At 44.2% G+C, this 16,800-nt stretch overlaps 2 protein-coding genes across 2 annotated transcripts; one reads left to right on the plus strand and one right to left on the minus strand.

The window, feature by feature from the left end:
- Positions 1 to 4,851: 4,851 nt before the first annotated feature.
- LOC123093852 (pentatricopeptide repeat-containing protein At3g53170) lies at positions 4,852 to 9,371 on the plus strand (the record flags this gene model as incomplete). The annotated part of the gene is given in 6 exon segments (XM_044515906.1): positions 4,852 to 5,099; positions 5,205 to 6,307; positions 6,404 to 7,749; positions 7,846 to 8,056; positions 8,136 to 8,254; positions 8,876 to 9,371. Coding segments are annotated over 3 exon segments (1,364 nt in total), but the record flags the coding sequence as incomplete, so codon positions are not given.
- LOC123093853 (BTB/POZ and MATH domain-containing protein 2) lies at positions 6,845 to 8,136 on the minus strand. The gene has a single exon (XM_044515907.1). The coding sequence runs from the start codon at positions 8,094 to 8,096 to the stop codon at positions 7,020 to 7,022; it is 1,077 nt and encodes a 358-aa protein (XP_044371842.1). The 5' UTR covers positions 8,097 to 8,136; the 3' UTR covers positions 6,845 to 7,019.
- Positions 9,372 to 16,800: the final 7,429 nt, after the last annotated feature.

Consider the following 16,800-nt stretch of genomic DNA (forward strand, 5'->3'; position numbering starts at 1 on the left):
ACGGGGCGAGGGGAGGTGGGGCAAGGGGGCGGCGAGGGGAGGGGAGGCGACGGGGCGAGGGGAGGTGGGGCTCGGCATTACTAACATTTTTTTTTCAAAACTACTAATGGCGCACGTGGGTTTGGTGCGCCATTACTATGTCAACTAGTAATGGCGCACTGTACAATGGTGCGCCATTAGTAACATTTTTTTCTTTTTCAAAACTACTAATGGCGCACCAGGCACCAGGTGCGCCATTAGTAATATATTACTAATGGCGCACTAGCACATGGTGCGCCATTATTATATAGTAATGGCGCACCACATGTCTAGTGCGCCATTAGTGGCCATATCATCTATAGCCCTTTTCCTAGTAGTGGGGGATTTTCTTATAGAAAGGCCCATGCTCCGAGTATACTTTAAGTATCTCAGAATCCGTTTAGCTGCTGAGAGATGTATAGTTGTGGGTGCATGAAGAAACTGGCAAACACTGTTCACTGCAAAGGATATATCTGGCCTGGTAAGTGTTAGATACTGAAGAGCACCAACCAGACAATGGCGACCCACTTTCCTTGGTGAGCTTCTCGGCCGAAGACATGAGTGTGGTTGAGAAATTGCAATTCTCCATATTAGCTCGATGAAGAATGTCGCCAATATACTTCTGTTGAGAAAGTACAATCCCCCCTGGCGACGATCTCACCTCAACTCCATGGAAATAATGCAAAGGACCGAGATCTTTGATAGCAAAAGAGGCCTGAAGATCAGCAAGCAACTTGGTGGTAGCAGTAGGAGATGAGCTGGCCACAATGATATCATCCACATACACAAGCATAAACATGGTGACACGAGCATGATGAAAAACAAACAACGAGGTGTCAGCCTTAGATGACACAAAACCAAGTTGGAGAAGCCGAGAACTAAGCCTGGAATACCACACTTGAGGATCTTGTTTAAGACCATATATTGCTTTCCTGAGCTTGCAGAGATGTCGCGGTGCCCTGGGATCCACAAAACCAGGGGGTTGTCGCATGTACACCTCTTCTTGAAGAACACCATGAAGAAAGGTGTTTTGGACATCCAGCTGATGCAAGCACCACCCATGAGAGATTGCAATGGAGAGAACCAAGCGAACAGTAACCGGTTTGACGACGGGACTGAACGTATCATCATAGTCCAAGCCATATCGTTGTTTGAACCCCTTGGCAATGAGACGTGCCTTATGACGATCAACTGTTCCATCTGCCTTGTGCTTGAGTTTAAAAACCCACTTGCAGTCGATCATATTGACATTGGATGGTGGTGGAACCAAAGACTAGGTGCCATTGTGATGAAGAGCCGCAAGCTCGAGTTGCATGGACGCACGCCACGCGGGAGAATGGAGAGCTTCACGATGATCAGTAGGTTCCCGCGAGGCGAGGAACGCACGTCAAGACGGGTCATACATGACCGTGCCATCGGTGCGTTGCATGGCCTTGCGTGTGTTGTCACGTAGGCGAGTCACCATGGTGTGGCCGGACGGAGCATCGGATCCGCACGGAGCAGAAGATCCAGGTGGGAGATCCTCCTGGGATCCCGTACTAGCGGCAGGGCTAGCGGGACCGAGATTCGCCTGGGATCCCGAGCCGGTAGCTGGTGGGGCGGCAGGAACCGCAGCAGCGGCCTGCCCTGAAGCCACGTGTGGCTCGGCCCCAGGCATGTCGGGCTGGAGGGAAGCCGACCCAGTTGTGGACCCCGCCACTGGCGCGGGTGGAGCCCCGGGTGCGGGTGGAGGGGAAGCCGGCCCGTCAGTGAGCGCCACGCGGCCCACTGCAGAGGCCGCTGCATCGCCGCTGCCTGGCACGGGGGAAGACGCGTCGTTGTCCGCCGACAGCACGGGATCCAAGGCCGGATCAGCCTCGGATCGGTCACTAGGATCCTCCTGGGATCCCATGGTGGTTTCACCTGGGATTTTCTGCGCCGTGGGAGATCCTGCATCCAAGTTATCACGCAAACCAGGTGTACAATAGTTCATGTGGTCATGCGGAAATAACAATATGGCATGTTCGGCTACCCTGGGTGGTATGGGGGAGGGGAGAGGACTAGCGAATGTAAAAACCTTTTCGTCAAACATGACATTGTGAGAGATGTACACGCGGGCAGTGGGCAAGTGTAAGCACTTGTAGCCCTTGTGATGAATGCTATACCCAACAAAGACACATTGTTGAGATTGAAAAGCAAGTTTGTCTGTGTTGTAGGGGCGCAAGTTGGGCCAATAAGCACACCCAAACGTACGGAGAGATGTATAGTCGGGTTTGGTGTTAAACAATTTTTCCATAGGACTAGTGTTGCCAATGACACGACTAGGAAGTCGATTGATGAGGTAGCAAGCTGAAAGATATGCCTCATCCCAAAAACAAAGGAGCATAGATGCATGTGATAACGGGGATAACCCCATGTCAACAATGTGACAGTGTTTCCTTTCGGCATAACCGTTCTGTTGATGTGTGTGTGGACAGGAAACGTGATGCATAATACCAAGTTGACGAAAAAAGGTGTTGCTGAGTTTTTCGTACTCACCACCCCAGTCAGACTGAACACATAGAATTTTACGAGACAAGAGGCGCTCAATGTGAGCAAGAAAATCACGAAAGACATCAAACACATCACATTTCTGTTTGAGAAGATAAATCCAAACAAACTTACTATAATCATCAATGAATGAGACATAGTACTGGAACCCACCAGAAGAGGTTTTGGCAGGTCCCCACACATCTGAAAAAATAAGTTCTAAGGGAAAGGAAGAAACACTTGATGATCTAGGGAAAGGTAGCTGGTGTGCTTTGCCTTGCTGACAAGCTTTACACACATGGGTCAAAGACCGACTAGAATGAAGCTAACTTATTTGAAGATAAAACGTGCTGAACAACTTGCTTGGAGGGATGGCCAAGTCTTGCATGCCAATCTTCAGAAGATAACCTAACCGAAGACAAAGCACGAGCAGGTGATGGCCGAATGGGATAGAGCCCATTCTCACATCTGCCTTGAAGTAGAACCCTCTTGGTGATCAAATCCTTCATAAGAAAATGAGTAGGGTAATACTTTAGGTAAGCATGATTATCAACGACAAGGCGATAATGGAAAGACGATTTTTGTCAACATTAGGGACATGCAAAGATATTGCGAAGTTTCAGATTTGTAGAGGGAGTAGGAAGAATTGCATGACCACGATGAGCTATGTGCAAACCTGAACCGTCGGCTGTGTGGATGCGATCCCTCCCTGGATACTTTTTCCGGATCGTGAGGCGATCAAGGTCGCCGGTGATGTGGTCGGTGGCGCCTGTGTCAGTGAACCAGGCAGAATCTCCTAAGATGGAAGGAGGAGATGCAGCAGCGAGACCAGCCATCTTGGATTGTTGGGGTTGGAAGGCGTGGTTGTAGCGCTGGCCGCACTCCCAGGCATAGTGGCCAGGACCGCGGCAGAGCTGGCACTGGACGGGGTTGTCACCGCGATCGCCGTAGTCACCGCGGTCACCGCCTCGGTTGCCGCCGAAGTCACCTTGCTCGCGCGCAGCACCACCGCCATGGTTCCCGCGGTCACCTCCGCGAGAGTTGTTGTAGCTGCCGCGGTCACCCGCGGTAGTTGCCCTTGCCCCGGTTGGGAGGGTTGTTGTTGGTGTTGCCGTTGGAGTCCCGAGCGACAGAGTTGACGGAGGAGCCGCTGGGATGAAGACGAGCGGCGTTGTACTCACGACGGCGTTCGAAGGCGATGTCGTTGGAGTAAAACTCCCCAAGGGACATGCCGTTAAGACGAGTCGTGGCAGCAGTGATGAGTGGCTCGTAGTCGCTGTCGAGGCCGGTGATGACGGCAGTGATGATGTCCTCATCACGCATGGCGCGACCGACGACAGCAAGCTGGTTGGCGTTGGCGCGGATCTTGGCGAAGTAGTCCGCCATGGAGAGGTTGCCCTTCCGGAAGACCGCCATGTCCAGCTTGATCTGGACGATGCTGGCACGACAGTGGATGTTGTACATCTCCTCGACATGCGCCCAGATGGCGCGAGAGGTTTCAAAACGATACACCTGCTGCAGCACTTCATCGGAGAGAGAGCCGAGGAGGTAGCTGAGAACAATCTGATCCTGACGGTATCAGTTGGCATATGCAGGGTTTGGAGCGCGCTCACCCTTGTCATCGGGTTCCAGGAGCTTGGCAGGGGCTGGGAGGGTGCCTCGACGTAGCCCGTACCTCCGCCGATGCGTAGAGGAGGAAGAACCTGAACTCGCCATAGGAGGAAGTTGGAGGTGGTGAGCTTGGCGGTGATAAGGCTAGCAGATGGCGAGGGAACGGCGGACGCCGGCGGCCCGTTGAAGGCGGCGGGCAGGGATAGGGTTGTGAGAGCAGCGGAGGAGGAAGCAACGGCCATCGGGGAACCCATCGTGCGATTACGCGTGATGGCCTGATACCATCTGAAACCGAAGAAGGAGATTGGGATTCGGCACAGCCCATAGGGCAGCCAGGAGGGGTTAAATATGCAGCCTCTAGGGCACGGCATAGCCGAGATTACATAGGTTGTTACAAGAGATAAGGAGATAACTACAAATATTAACAGCCTCCTAATCTATAACAACATTTTTCTGTTTAACACAAATTGGAGATTTATGTAATTTTGCTGGAAATTTCAGGGAAAAGTTGAGTTTCTACGTAAAAATCTGGGGAGCAAAATCGGTTCCAAACAGTTGAAGCCATCCAACGGTAATGGAATGGGACGGGAGCAGTTTCGCTCAGTTGCTTTGCCGCCTGCCGCTGGGCACCTTATCTCCTCCGTCTCGCTCTCGCGCCACTCCACGGCACCATGCACTCGCCGGCGCGCTGCCCCGCCGCCACCACCGCGTCCTCGCCTCTGCGCGCGCCGTTCGTCGCCATGGCCCAGCGCGGCCGCAGGCCGCCCTCGTCCGCGGCCCCCGAGGCCGAGCAGCCGGAGGAGGCGCTCGCCCGCATCCTCCGCACCGAGGCCGCCGTCTCCGGCGTCTCCCGCAAGGCGTCCGCGGGCTCCAGCCAGCACTCCACCCGCCTCTGGCCCCGCGCCGTCCTCCAGGCCCTCGATTCCGCCGTCGCCTCCTCCCGCTGGGAGTCCGCCCTCGAGGTCCGCTCCCTCCTCAACCCCTCTCTCTCTCTCTCTCGTATGGTCCAGCCGGTGCGCGCTACCTGTTCGACTGATGCTCACCACGTAAGGATTGCTGTTTCTCAGATCTTCGAGCTGCTGCGGAAGCAGCGGTGGTACGAGCCGAGGACGCAGATCTACGCCAGGCTGCTGATGATGCTGGGCAGGTGCCGGCAGCCCGGCCCGGCCACCGCCCTCTTCAAGGTGATGCTCTCGGAGAAGCGGCTCGCGCCGACGGTGGACGTGTACACGGCGCTCGTTGGCGCCTACGGCTACAGCGGCCTGCTGGACGAGGCGATGGCCACGGTCGATCGGATGAAAGGTGCTGACGCAGACTGCAAGCCGGACGAGTACACCTTCTCTGTCCTCATCAATTGCTGCTGTAAGTCGCGCCGCTTCGACCTGATCCCCACCGTCCTCGACGAGATGTCATATCTGGGGGTTGGATGCAACGTTGTCATCCACAATGGGATAATTGATGGGTACGGCAAGGCCGGCATGCTAGAGGAGATGGAGGATGCGCTGTCCAACATGCTTCAAGATGGGGACAATGTGCCGGACATATACACGATGAACTCCATCATCTGGGCCTATGGCAACCGTGGCAGGGTGGATGACATGGAGAGGTGGTATGGTGAGTTTCAGTTGATGGGCGTTGAGCCAGATACGCGGACTTTCAATATCATGATGAAGTCTTACGGCAAGGCTAACATGCCTGACAAAATGTTGTCGGTGCTGAAATATATAAAGCGGCGCTTCTTCTCACCCTCTGCCGCTACGTTCAACATAATCATAGAGTGTTTTGGAAGGGCTGGCAACATTGAGAAGATGGAGTACTATTTCAGGCTGATGAAAATTAAGGGTGTCAAACCCAACCCCATCACGTACTGCTCGCTGGTTAATGGATACAGCAAATCTGGGCTCCTTGATAGGGTTCCTGCAATTATTCGGCAGACGGAGAACACTGATGTTGCCTTAGATACTCCATTTTTCAACTGTGTTATCAGTGCATACGCCAAGTCTGGCGATATCAAAATAATGGAGGAAATGCTACAGCTAATGAAGGAAAAGAAATGTAAGCCTGGCAAGGTAATTTATAGCACCATGATTCAGGCATATATTGCCCATGGAATGGAGGAAGACGCTAAGTTATTAGAAAAAGAACTGGAAAGAGTTGACGAGAAGTTGCTGTAAGTGCTTTGCTATATTTTGGTGAGCTTCTTGTTGATTTATGCCTGCATTAAACTGCTGATCATCCATGACCGGTTATCTTTGTTTGGGGTCAGTGATCTGTTCTGAGATTGAATGCCAGTTTTTGGTGACCCAGTTGGATGCCAATGACAAGGTTACTAGAAGTTCACAACTTTCTATGGAATTTATCTTTGGCTGTACCAAATTAAGCTGAGCTGAAATAGACACTAACTATTGTTCTTTCCGTATCCCATCAATGAGGAACCACTTGGAATAGATAAATTAGTCGTGGCATGTTGTGCCATCGGAAATGGGAGTTTCACGCAGCCTAGATCTAATTGCACAAGTACAAACTCAGACAGGTAGCTTGGAATATCTGGAAGTGCAAGGGAGTACGGTACAGCAAAGAAGGTCCGATTCAGAGCTCCAGTCTAGTATATATTCATGTCAGAATATGTAAACCTAGTTTCCTCTGGGTCTATCGGAAAATTCACTGCCACAAAACTAAAGGGAGAAACGGAACAACACAAAAGAAAGAAACAAAGAACCATGTGAATTTCCTTAGAATTTTGAACACCAATAAGTTCAGAGCACAGAACACACATTCTCGAAGAGAAGTTCAGTCTTCCAGTGGACACACCAGGCAGATAATAGAAATCGATGGATACGACTAGAACTGCATACTTCAATCAAAATTCTGAGCTGAACTACTCATACTTGTGACGATGGGGCGACCTTGTCTAATATGTCCATCATAATCGATGGACAGCTGGTTGTGAGGTGCTTGAATCCATCCGTCTTCTTGACAGCTCGAAGCACGTCCTGCAAAGACAGGTATCCAAGGCAAGCTTTTTTAAGTTGCAAGGAGTGGTGCTGCTCTGCTAAAGCAAGTGTGGTTGCAACTGTTTGCACATCAAATTTCTGGCATAGCTTCTCTTCACAAATAGCCTTTAGCCTTTCCAGTCCATACCGATCTGCAGCGACTAACAAGTGCTGCAGTGCCACATTTTGATCAACATCGAAATTGCTTGGCAGAGAATCTGTGTATATGAAGTAAAGAAGTGCATCGAAGATGGCAGGCTCCATGTCATCGATCTTGATGTTTTTTGTAGTGGTCCCCTTCATTTGACCAAAGAGCTCGGCTTTGAAGACCGACGATCGTGCGGCTAACACGTATTTATGTGCACTGAAGAGTTGGTCGCCGACACTGAATGTCACGTCCACGCCTTCTCCACCCTTCAACATATTTGCAAAGTGCGTGTGCAGGTCTGACTGCGGGACCTGGACCGGGACTGTGCCAACTTGTTCCGTGTGATGGTCTTTTATGACAGTCAAAACACACCTGATTGTGAAGCAGTCGTCATTGCGGGACAGCAGTTCCTTCAGCTTGGACTTTTCAATAAAGTTGGTCCAGCCCTGACCGATACTCGCCGATGAAAAGGTATATGTGCTGTCCGTTAAATTACTGACTTTGCCATCTTTTTCTAATAAACTAAAAGTGTACTTCACCTTCGCATCCCTTGTTGCTCCACGGCAGAAACACAAGAAGACCGACATGTAGGCAGCTTTGTCTTCCTTCATGGCCCCGTCAGGATAGATCCTAATGTTCCAGTCGTAGCCGCTGACGCTGAATTTGCTCGAGCAAATGAACTTGCCAGAACCCATACCCTCGAGCAACGAGTACTTAATCACCTCAAAGTTGTGGGCGGCGGTGACACACTCGGTCAGCCATCTCGAGGACGTCTCAGGTATGGGCTTGTTAATTGCAGACGTTAAAATGTTACCCATGTTGCGGAAGCTGGAAAGGAATCAAACGGAAACTTTCAGGATGTGGCTGTATCCTGTGACTAACAATGAAGGGAGATCAGGGGGCATGCATGTGGAAATGATGGATCTGCATCACACAATGAAGGGATTCGCATCACATAATCAAGGGAGATCAAATGGTATGTGGGCATAAATTGATATGTACTCCCTCCGTTCCTAAATATAAGTCTTTTTAGATATTCTAATATGAACTATATATTGAGCAAAATGAGTGAATCTACACTCTAAAATACATCTATATACATCCGTATGTAGTTCATATTGAAATCTTTAAAAAGACTTATATTTAGGAACAGAGGGAGTCTCACATAATTCAGCAATTTGCATCATAATTAATGTATTGGGCATGACTAGAGGCGGAGACAAAATTTGAGCCTAGGGGGTGAAAAAGGCAATAACTATCGTACAAACAATATAACAAAATAGTATAACTGTACCAAACTTTAACAGTATGCTGTTTTGCAATTTTAAGGCAACCTACAGTTTTTTTTTTCTTGTTCAAGCGTAGCTCTACGCATGAATCTACTTGTTACTTGCTGGCGGTGTATTTCTCATCTTAAATTCTTGATGCCGAACAGAACTGAAGAGTACATATACATTACTTTCAATTAATCTCCGGTCTTATGCAATCCCATGTTAATACGAAATAAGCATGTAAACTGCAGTTGATCTAACACAAATTCTTACTCTAGCTGCAATGTTAATCTATATACTGTAGTATTGAGTACTGTACCTTTTAGGTCTCAGGTTCGTGGTGAGCCGTGGCGCTGTGAAGTCGGAGGAGATGTTGAGCAGCGGGCCGGCGATGACTGCAAGCGACGGCTGGAAGAAGAAGAAGCCCTAGCGGCGGTAGCGATGGACGAGTTGTTGGAGACGAAAAGGAGCGGACGCAAGAGGCGCTCTAGCTAGGTCAATGCGCCAATACATCACCCTACTACTAATTCTCGTGGTTGGTGGGGCTTGTTGTTTCGAGCTTTTCTGGGCCACCACGTTGGGCACCCATCTTTCCTTAGCCAACCGGGTAGTAATTAAAATCTATATATGGAATATAATTGCGAGGCGTCCTGCGCCGGGTTGTGTTTCTGGCGCCTGCATGCGAGTTTGCGGGCTCAATCCTGTAAGCCCACTCAGTTCTGTTGGTTGGAGACCCAATGTGACGACCCGAACTGGCGTCGCGAAAGCAAAGAATGGTTCAGCTAACCAATACAGATTATGAACTATTGTTGTTGAAAGCAACGCGAACTCTTTAATAACTTAGCTACGCTGTGTATTACGCAAATATAACTAGTTTTTTGATATTTTTAGGTTCTGAAAAAAGTTCATCAAATTTGAAAAGTAAAAGTTCATTGATTTCAAGAAAAGTTCATCTAATTTGAAAATAGTTCATCAATTTTCGAAAAAGATTATTGAATTTGAAAAAAGTTCATCGATCTTGAAAAAAAGTTAACTGAATTTGGAAAAACTTTCATCGATTTGAAAAAAAGTTCATCAAATTTGAAAAAAGTTCATCAAATTTGAAAACGAGTTCATCGGTTTTGAAAAATGTTCACTGAATTTGAAAAAGATTGTTCATCGATTTGAAAAAATTTCATCAAATTTGAAAATAGTTCATCAGATTTGAAAAAAGTTCATCGAACTTGAAAAAAAATATCAATTTTTAAAAAAGTTCGTACATTGAAGTAAAGGAAAAAAAAGAACAAGAAAAAGAATTAGTCCCGGGTACCCAAGAGAATAAAGGGGAAAAGGAAGCACGTTGGCACATGCGATCGAGATAACCTAGTGGTTGAAGCCATAGCTTTGACCTCAAGAGGTCTTGAGATCAAAACAGGTGGGCACACTATTTTTTTGTACGTTTAACAGAAAAAAAATATTGAAAGTGGGCCGGCCCAAGCCGCAGATGGGGTATGCGCCAGTTAGCCGATTTGCCTGTGTTCGACGCTTAAGGCGCCGAATAAGATTTGGCTAATTGCACATTCAAAGTTTGGGATTGTTATAACCGGCTAGATGGGATCAAAATAGAGACTTGTGACATCAGAAGAATTGTTTTGTGGCTCCCTCTGGTGGTTTCTTGATTTTAGGAAATTTATAGGCTTGGAATTAGGTCAAACGGAGTTACTAGGGGCCCACAAACCTGGGTGGCACATCCCCTGAGCTTGTGGTCCTCTCGTGCATCGTCTGGTCTCCCCCCAAAGCTTCTAGGGTCTCTTCTGGTCCCAAAAAAAATCACCGTAAAGTATCATCGGTTTGGACTTCATTTGGTATGGTTTTCCCACGAAACAATAAAAGGCAAAAAACTGGCACTGTGCACTAGGTTTATAGGTTAGTTCCCAGAAAGGATATAAAATTGCATATAAAGCTTACATGTTTGATAATATAATAGCATGCAACAATAAAAAACTATTGGTACATTGGAGATGTATCACTCACAACTACCAATGATGCATGGACTACAAAAGATTTGCAAGCTGAGAAGAAATGAAGTCATGATGCGTGTCGGGAATGGTGATGAGATTGCTGCTCAAACCGTTGGTGTCATGTCATTAAGTTTATCTTCAAGATTTATCTTAGAACTAAGTAATTGTTATTCTGTTCCAAAATTATGTAACAAAATTATCTCTTGATCATGTTTGATAAATGCTGGCTATTCTTATAAATCGGAGAACGGTGGTTTTTCAATATATTATGAGAATATGTTTTATGGATTTGCACCCATAGTTGGTGGGTTATTCATATTGAATTTTGAACGTGAAAAATGGACTATAACATTAATGCTAAACATCTTGACAAGACTGATAATACCACTTACATGTGGCGTGCAAAAACTTCATAAGATGGAGTATTAAAATCATTTATGACATGTGAAGCCCGTCTGATGGGTAAAATGACTAAAGCGCCATTCATTGGTCATCCTTAAAGGCCGCACGAATTGTTGGATATAATACATAGTGATGTATGTTGTCCAATGAGTATTCCTGCGCATGGTGGATACTTATACTTCGTGACCTTCACTAATGATTTGAATAGATATGGTTATATTTAGTTGATGAAACATAAGTCTGAAACATTTGAAAAGTTCAAAAAAATTCAGAATGAAGTTGAGAATCATTGTGGCAAAAAGATAAAATTTCTACGATCAGATCGTGGTGAAGAATATCTAAGTTATCGGTTTAGAAAACATCTAAGTGATTGTTGAATTGTTTCACAACTTACTCACCGAACCTTGTTAGACATGGTGAGGTCAATGATGCCATTTGCTGATATACCATTATCATTTTGGGGATATGCACTTCAAACAGTGCCATATGCACTAAACAGAGCACCATCTAAGTCTGTTAAGACGACACCATATGAGTTACGGAATGGGAAGAAATCCAATTTGTCGCATCTCAATATATGGGGTTGTCAAACTTATGTAAAGCTTTTACAGCCAAATAAGCTTGATCCCAAAGCCGACAAATGCTACTTTATAGGTTATCCAACAATTGGGTATTCCTTCTACAAAAATTCCGAAGACAAAGTGGTTGTTGCAAAGAATGGAAACTTTCTCGAGAAGGAGTTTCTCGCTAAAGAAGAAAGTGGGAGGACAATATAGCTTGACAAGATTATTGAATCTTCAGAAGTCATGAGGACTAATGAAACATAATATGTTCTGAAAGTAATTCGCACAACTAAACCAAAAGTTACTACACTAGATGTAGAAACTCCAATTAAGATGGTAACTGAACCGCTTAGGCCAGGAAGAGTTATCGAACCTTCTAAATGGTTTCACAATAAAATATCCATCTTAGAGGAAGATGAACCTACGCACTATAAAGGAGTGATGGAGGTGCCCAGCTGAAAAGAATGGCTCAAAGTCATACAATCTGAAATGGAGTCCATGTACGAGAATCAAGTCTAGAACTTGGTTGATCCTCCAGAGGGTGTGAAACCCATACAACGTAAATAGATATTCAAGAGAAAAATTTACACAGATGGTAATCCTTATCTATAAAGGAAGGTTAGTTGCAAAAGGGTTTTTGCAGGTTGAGGGAGCTGATTATGATGAGACTTTCTCACTAGTAGCTATTGTAAAGTCTGTGTGGATTATGCTGCATATTTCGATTATGAGATATGGTAGATGGATGTCAAAACTGCTTTGCTAAATGGATATCTGAAAGAGGATGTATATATGATACAACCAGAAGGTTTTTTCGATCCTAAGGAAGCTGGAAAGGTGTGCAAGCTTGAAAGGTCGACCTATGGTTTGAAGCAAGCATCTAGGAGCTAGAATCAGTGTTTTCATGAAGTGGTAAAAGAGTTTGGCTTCATTAAAAATGATGAAGAAGCTTGTGTATACAAGAAGTTTAGTCGGAGCTCTATAGCATTTCTATTCTTATATGTGGATGGCATATTATTGATTGGATTATATAAAGTTTCTTAGCACGATAAAAGACTATTTAAAGAGCGTGTTTTCAATGAAAGACTTAGGCACAACTGCATACATATTGGACATAAAGATCTATAGAGATAGATGAAGACGTCTAACTGCGCGAAGCTAGAGCATGTACATTGAGAAGGTTTTAAACAAGTTTAAAATGGACAATACAAAGAAAGGATAGCTACTTGTGATCCACGTTAGTCTTTCTCTAAAGAGGAGGGGATGATGCAGCACAACAGAGGTAAGTATTTCCCTCAGTTATGAAACCAAGGTTATCAATCCAGTAGGAGAACCAAGCAACACTATATAAACAACACCTGTGCATAAACAACAAATACTTGCAACCCAACGCGTAGAGGGGTTGTCAATCCCTCAACGGTATTGAGATTTGATAAATAGATAGATTGATAGATTCAAATAAAATAAAAGCAAATAAAACACAACATGGTATTTCTGTAGATCTGAAAATAATATGATAGGAAATAGACCCGGGGGCCGTAGATTTTACAACTGGCTTCTCTTGATAAAATAACAGACGGTGGGTAAACAAATTACTGTTGGGAAATTGATAGGAAAGCAAATAATTATGATGATATCCAAGACAATGATCATATATACAGGCATCACGTCCAAGATTAGTAGACCGAAACGATTCTGCATCTACTACTATTAGTCCACACATCGACCGCTATCCAACATGCATCTAGTGTATTAAGTTCATGGAAAAAATGATTAATGCAGTAAGAACAATGACATGATGTAGACAAGGCAAACTCACGTATGAACAAATCCCATCTTGTTACCCTTAATAGCAACTATACATGCGTGTCATGTCTCCTTCTGTCACTGAGATTGAGCATCGCAAGATCAAACCCGTTACAAAGCACATCTTCCCATGGCAAGATAATCAATCTAGTTGGCCAAACCAAATGAAAATATCGAAGAAGAAATACGAAGCTATAACAAAATCACGCATGGATAGATCTGATCATAAACTCACAATTCATTGGATCCCAACAAACACACCGCAAAAAAGAGTTACATCAAATAGATCTTCAAGAACGTCGAGGAGAACATTGTATTGAAGATTAAAAAGAGAGAAGAAGCCAGCTAGCTACAAACTATGGACCCGTAGGTCTGTGGTAAACTACTCACGCATCATCGGAGGGGCAACAAGTGTGATGATGAACCTCTCCGTGATTGTTGACCCCTCCGGCAGAGTGTCGGCAAAGGCTGCTAGATTGGATCTCATGGTTCTGGAACTTGCGGTGGCTGAAAGAGTATTTCGTCGACTCCCCTAGGGTTTCTGGAATATTAGAGTATTTATAGAGATGGGGGTAGCTCAGGAGGTGCCCGTGGGCTCCACTACCCACCAAGGCACGCCTGGGGGGCCCGACGCGCCCTGGTGCCTAGTGGGCTCCATAGGCCTCCCCTCGTGCAATCCATTTGGCTACCTCTGTGTATTCCGGGAAGAAAAAAATCTCCAAAAAGTTTCGTGGCATTTGGACTCCGTTTGGTATTGATATTATGCAAAGTAAAAATAAGCAAAAAAAACAACAACTCGCACTGGGCACTATGTCAATAGGCTTGTCCCAAAAAATGCTATAAACTTGCTAGAAATGTATATAAAAGGAATCCAAGATTGATAATATAACAGCATGGAAAAATAAAAAATTATAGTTATGTTGGAGACGTATCAACATCCCCAAGCTTAATTCCCGCTCATCCTCGAGTAGGTAAATGATAAAAAAAAGATTTTTTGATGTGGAATGTTGCCTAACATATTCATCATGTATTATTTTCTTTGTGGCAAGGACATTTTGACTTTAGATGATTCAAAGCAATAGTCTATAATTGACATGAAGACAACAATACTGAAGCATATCAACAAGCAGCCATGTCTTTCAAAATATCAATGCTAAAGAAAGCTATCCCTAGCCCATTATGCTCAATCATTGATCCATTCATCAAACACACTCAAGCATTAGCTACATCTAATGCACAAGTATGATAATATTGTTCCCTAGTTGGTGCTTTATAAAAGAAGATGGAGACTCAGTTAAAATAAAAATTGCATAGAAGTAAATAGATAGGCCCTTCGCAGAGATAAAATTATTTTGAGAGGCATGCTTTTCCTGTCAACGAAAACGACTGAGAATTCTCAATATCTTCCATGCTAGATAAATCATAGGCGGTTCTCAAACATAAAATAAAGTTTATTTCCTTTTTCACCATTATTTCACAACCCATGGCTAGCCGTATCCACGGGTGCCTTCCATACCAACACATACCAATGAATTTAGTATATTGTTTGCATTTTGGGACTGGGCATCCCTATTACCTGCCACACTCTCGTGCAATGACCAGTGAATAAACACTCATATTGCTAATAACATACCTAGCATGGAAAATATTGGCCACCCCCTGCCGCTTCATGAGCGGTATGGGTACACAAAAAGGAAATTCATTTTGAAAATTTAGCACATACAAATTTACTTGGAACAGCATAGAACCACCACATATAGGTAGGTATGGTGGACTCATTTGTCACAACTTTGGGTTTAAGGAGTTAGATGCACAAGTAGTATTCTCGCTTAGTACAAATTAAGGCTAGATTGAGAAGCGACCAACCAAGAAACAAAAATGATCATAAACGAGCATTAAACATAACTAACAGTGAATAATGCAACACAAGTAGAATATAACTTCATTGCATAACTATTGACTTTACGTGTATGCATAGGGAATCACAAACCTTAACACAAATATTCTTACTAAAGCATAATTACTCACCAACATGTCTCACATATTACTATCTTCATATCGCAAAACTATTGAAAGGAATCAAGTTTTAATATCCAATGATCTTCATGATGGTTTTTATTATATCCCTCTTTTATATCTATCACTTTGGGACCAAGTTCATATTTAAAGCAAATTATAATTTCTAATAACAAGCACTCAAACAAGTTTAAGTGAAGCACGAGAGCATAAATATTTCTTCAAATTTTTCATCTCTCAAAATAATATAAGTGAAGCATGAGAGGATTTCTTCAAAAATTCTACTAACTCCCAAAATGATCTAAGTGAAGCATGAGAGCATATTTCTTTAAAATATTAGCACCACAGTGCTAAAAAAGATATAAGCGAAGTACTAGAGTAATTCCATATCTAAGATATCATTATGGTCTCTAAAATTGGTATGTCCAGCAAGGATGGTTGTGAAAAACTAAAAAGCAAAACAAGTAAAGATTCATATAATACAAGACGCTCCAAGCAAAACTCATGATATGTGACGAATAAAAATATAGCTCCAAGTAAAATTACCGACGGTCGTTAGAAGAAAGAGGGGATGCCTTCCGGGGCATCCCCAAGCTTAGTTGCTTGATTCTCCTTGAATATTACCTTGGGGTTCCATGGGCATCCCCAAGCTTAGACTCTTTTTACTCCTTATTCCTTCATCCATCGTGATCTCACCCAAAACTTGAAAACTTCAATCCCACAAAACTTAACAAAACCTTCGTGAAATCCGTTAGTATAATAAAGCAAATCACCACTTTAAGGACTGTCGCAAACCCATTCATATTTTATTATTGCATTATACCTACTGTATTCTAACTTTACCATGGCTTATACCCCCCGACACAATCCATAGATTCATCAAAATAAGCACACAATGCAATGAAACAAAATCTATCAACAATAGAACAGTCTGTAGTAATTTGAACTTTGACCATACTTATGTAACTCTTAAAATTCTGAAAAACTAGGACAAGATAGGAAATTTGTATATCAATCATGTGTAATATATTCAGAAATTTATCACGCTCTGGTGATTTTTATGATTTTCTATACTGGGTGCAAAAGTTTCTATTTTCCAACAAGATCAAATCAACTATCACCCAAACCATCCCAAAGGATTTTCTTGGCACAAATACTAATTAAAACACTAAAATACAATCAAAATAGAGACATAATTATGTATTTGTTGAAGAACAACAAGAAAAGCAAAAAAAATAAAATTAAAAGATAACTATTGGGTTGCCTCCCAACAAGTGCTATTGTTTTACGCCCCTAGCTAGGCATCAATAATTTTAATGATGCTCATATGGAAGACAAGTGTCAGATTACGGGTTCCGCAAACCCTTGAGAGATTCGAACTCTGGGTGCGTGCGGAGATCTCAACCTACCGAGTCTACCTACTCGCGTTTCTTCTAAGCCTAGCACGACGAGCTCAAAGAGACAAAG

Source organism: Triticum aestivum, chromosome 4B (assembly GCF_018294505.1).
Source record: "Triticum aestivum cultivar Chinese Spring chromosome 4B, IWGSC CS RefSeq v2.1, whole genome shotgun sequence".
Taxonomy (NCBI): Eukaryota; Viridiplantae; Streptophyta; class Magnoliopsida; order Poales; family Poaceae; genus Triticum; species Triticum aestivum.

Bases quoted from the DNA above. Each gene is read 5' to 3' on its own strand.
- LOC123093853 (XM_044515907.1), bottom strand. From the start codon at position 8,096: ATGGGTAACATTTTAACGTCTGCAATTAACAAGCCCATACCTGAGACG.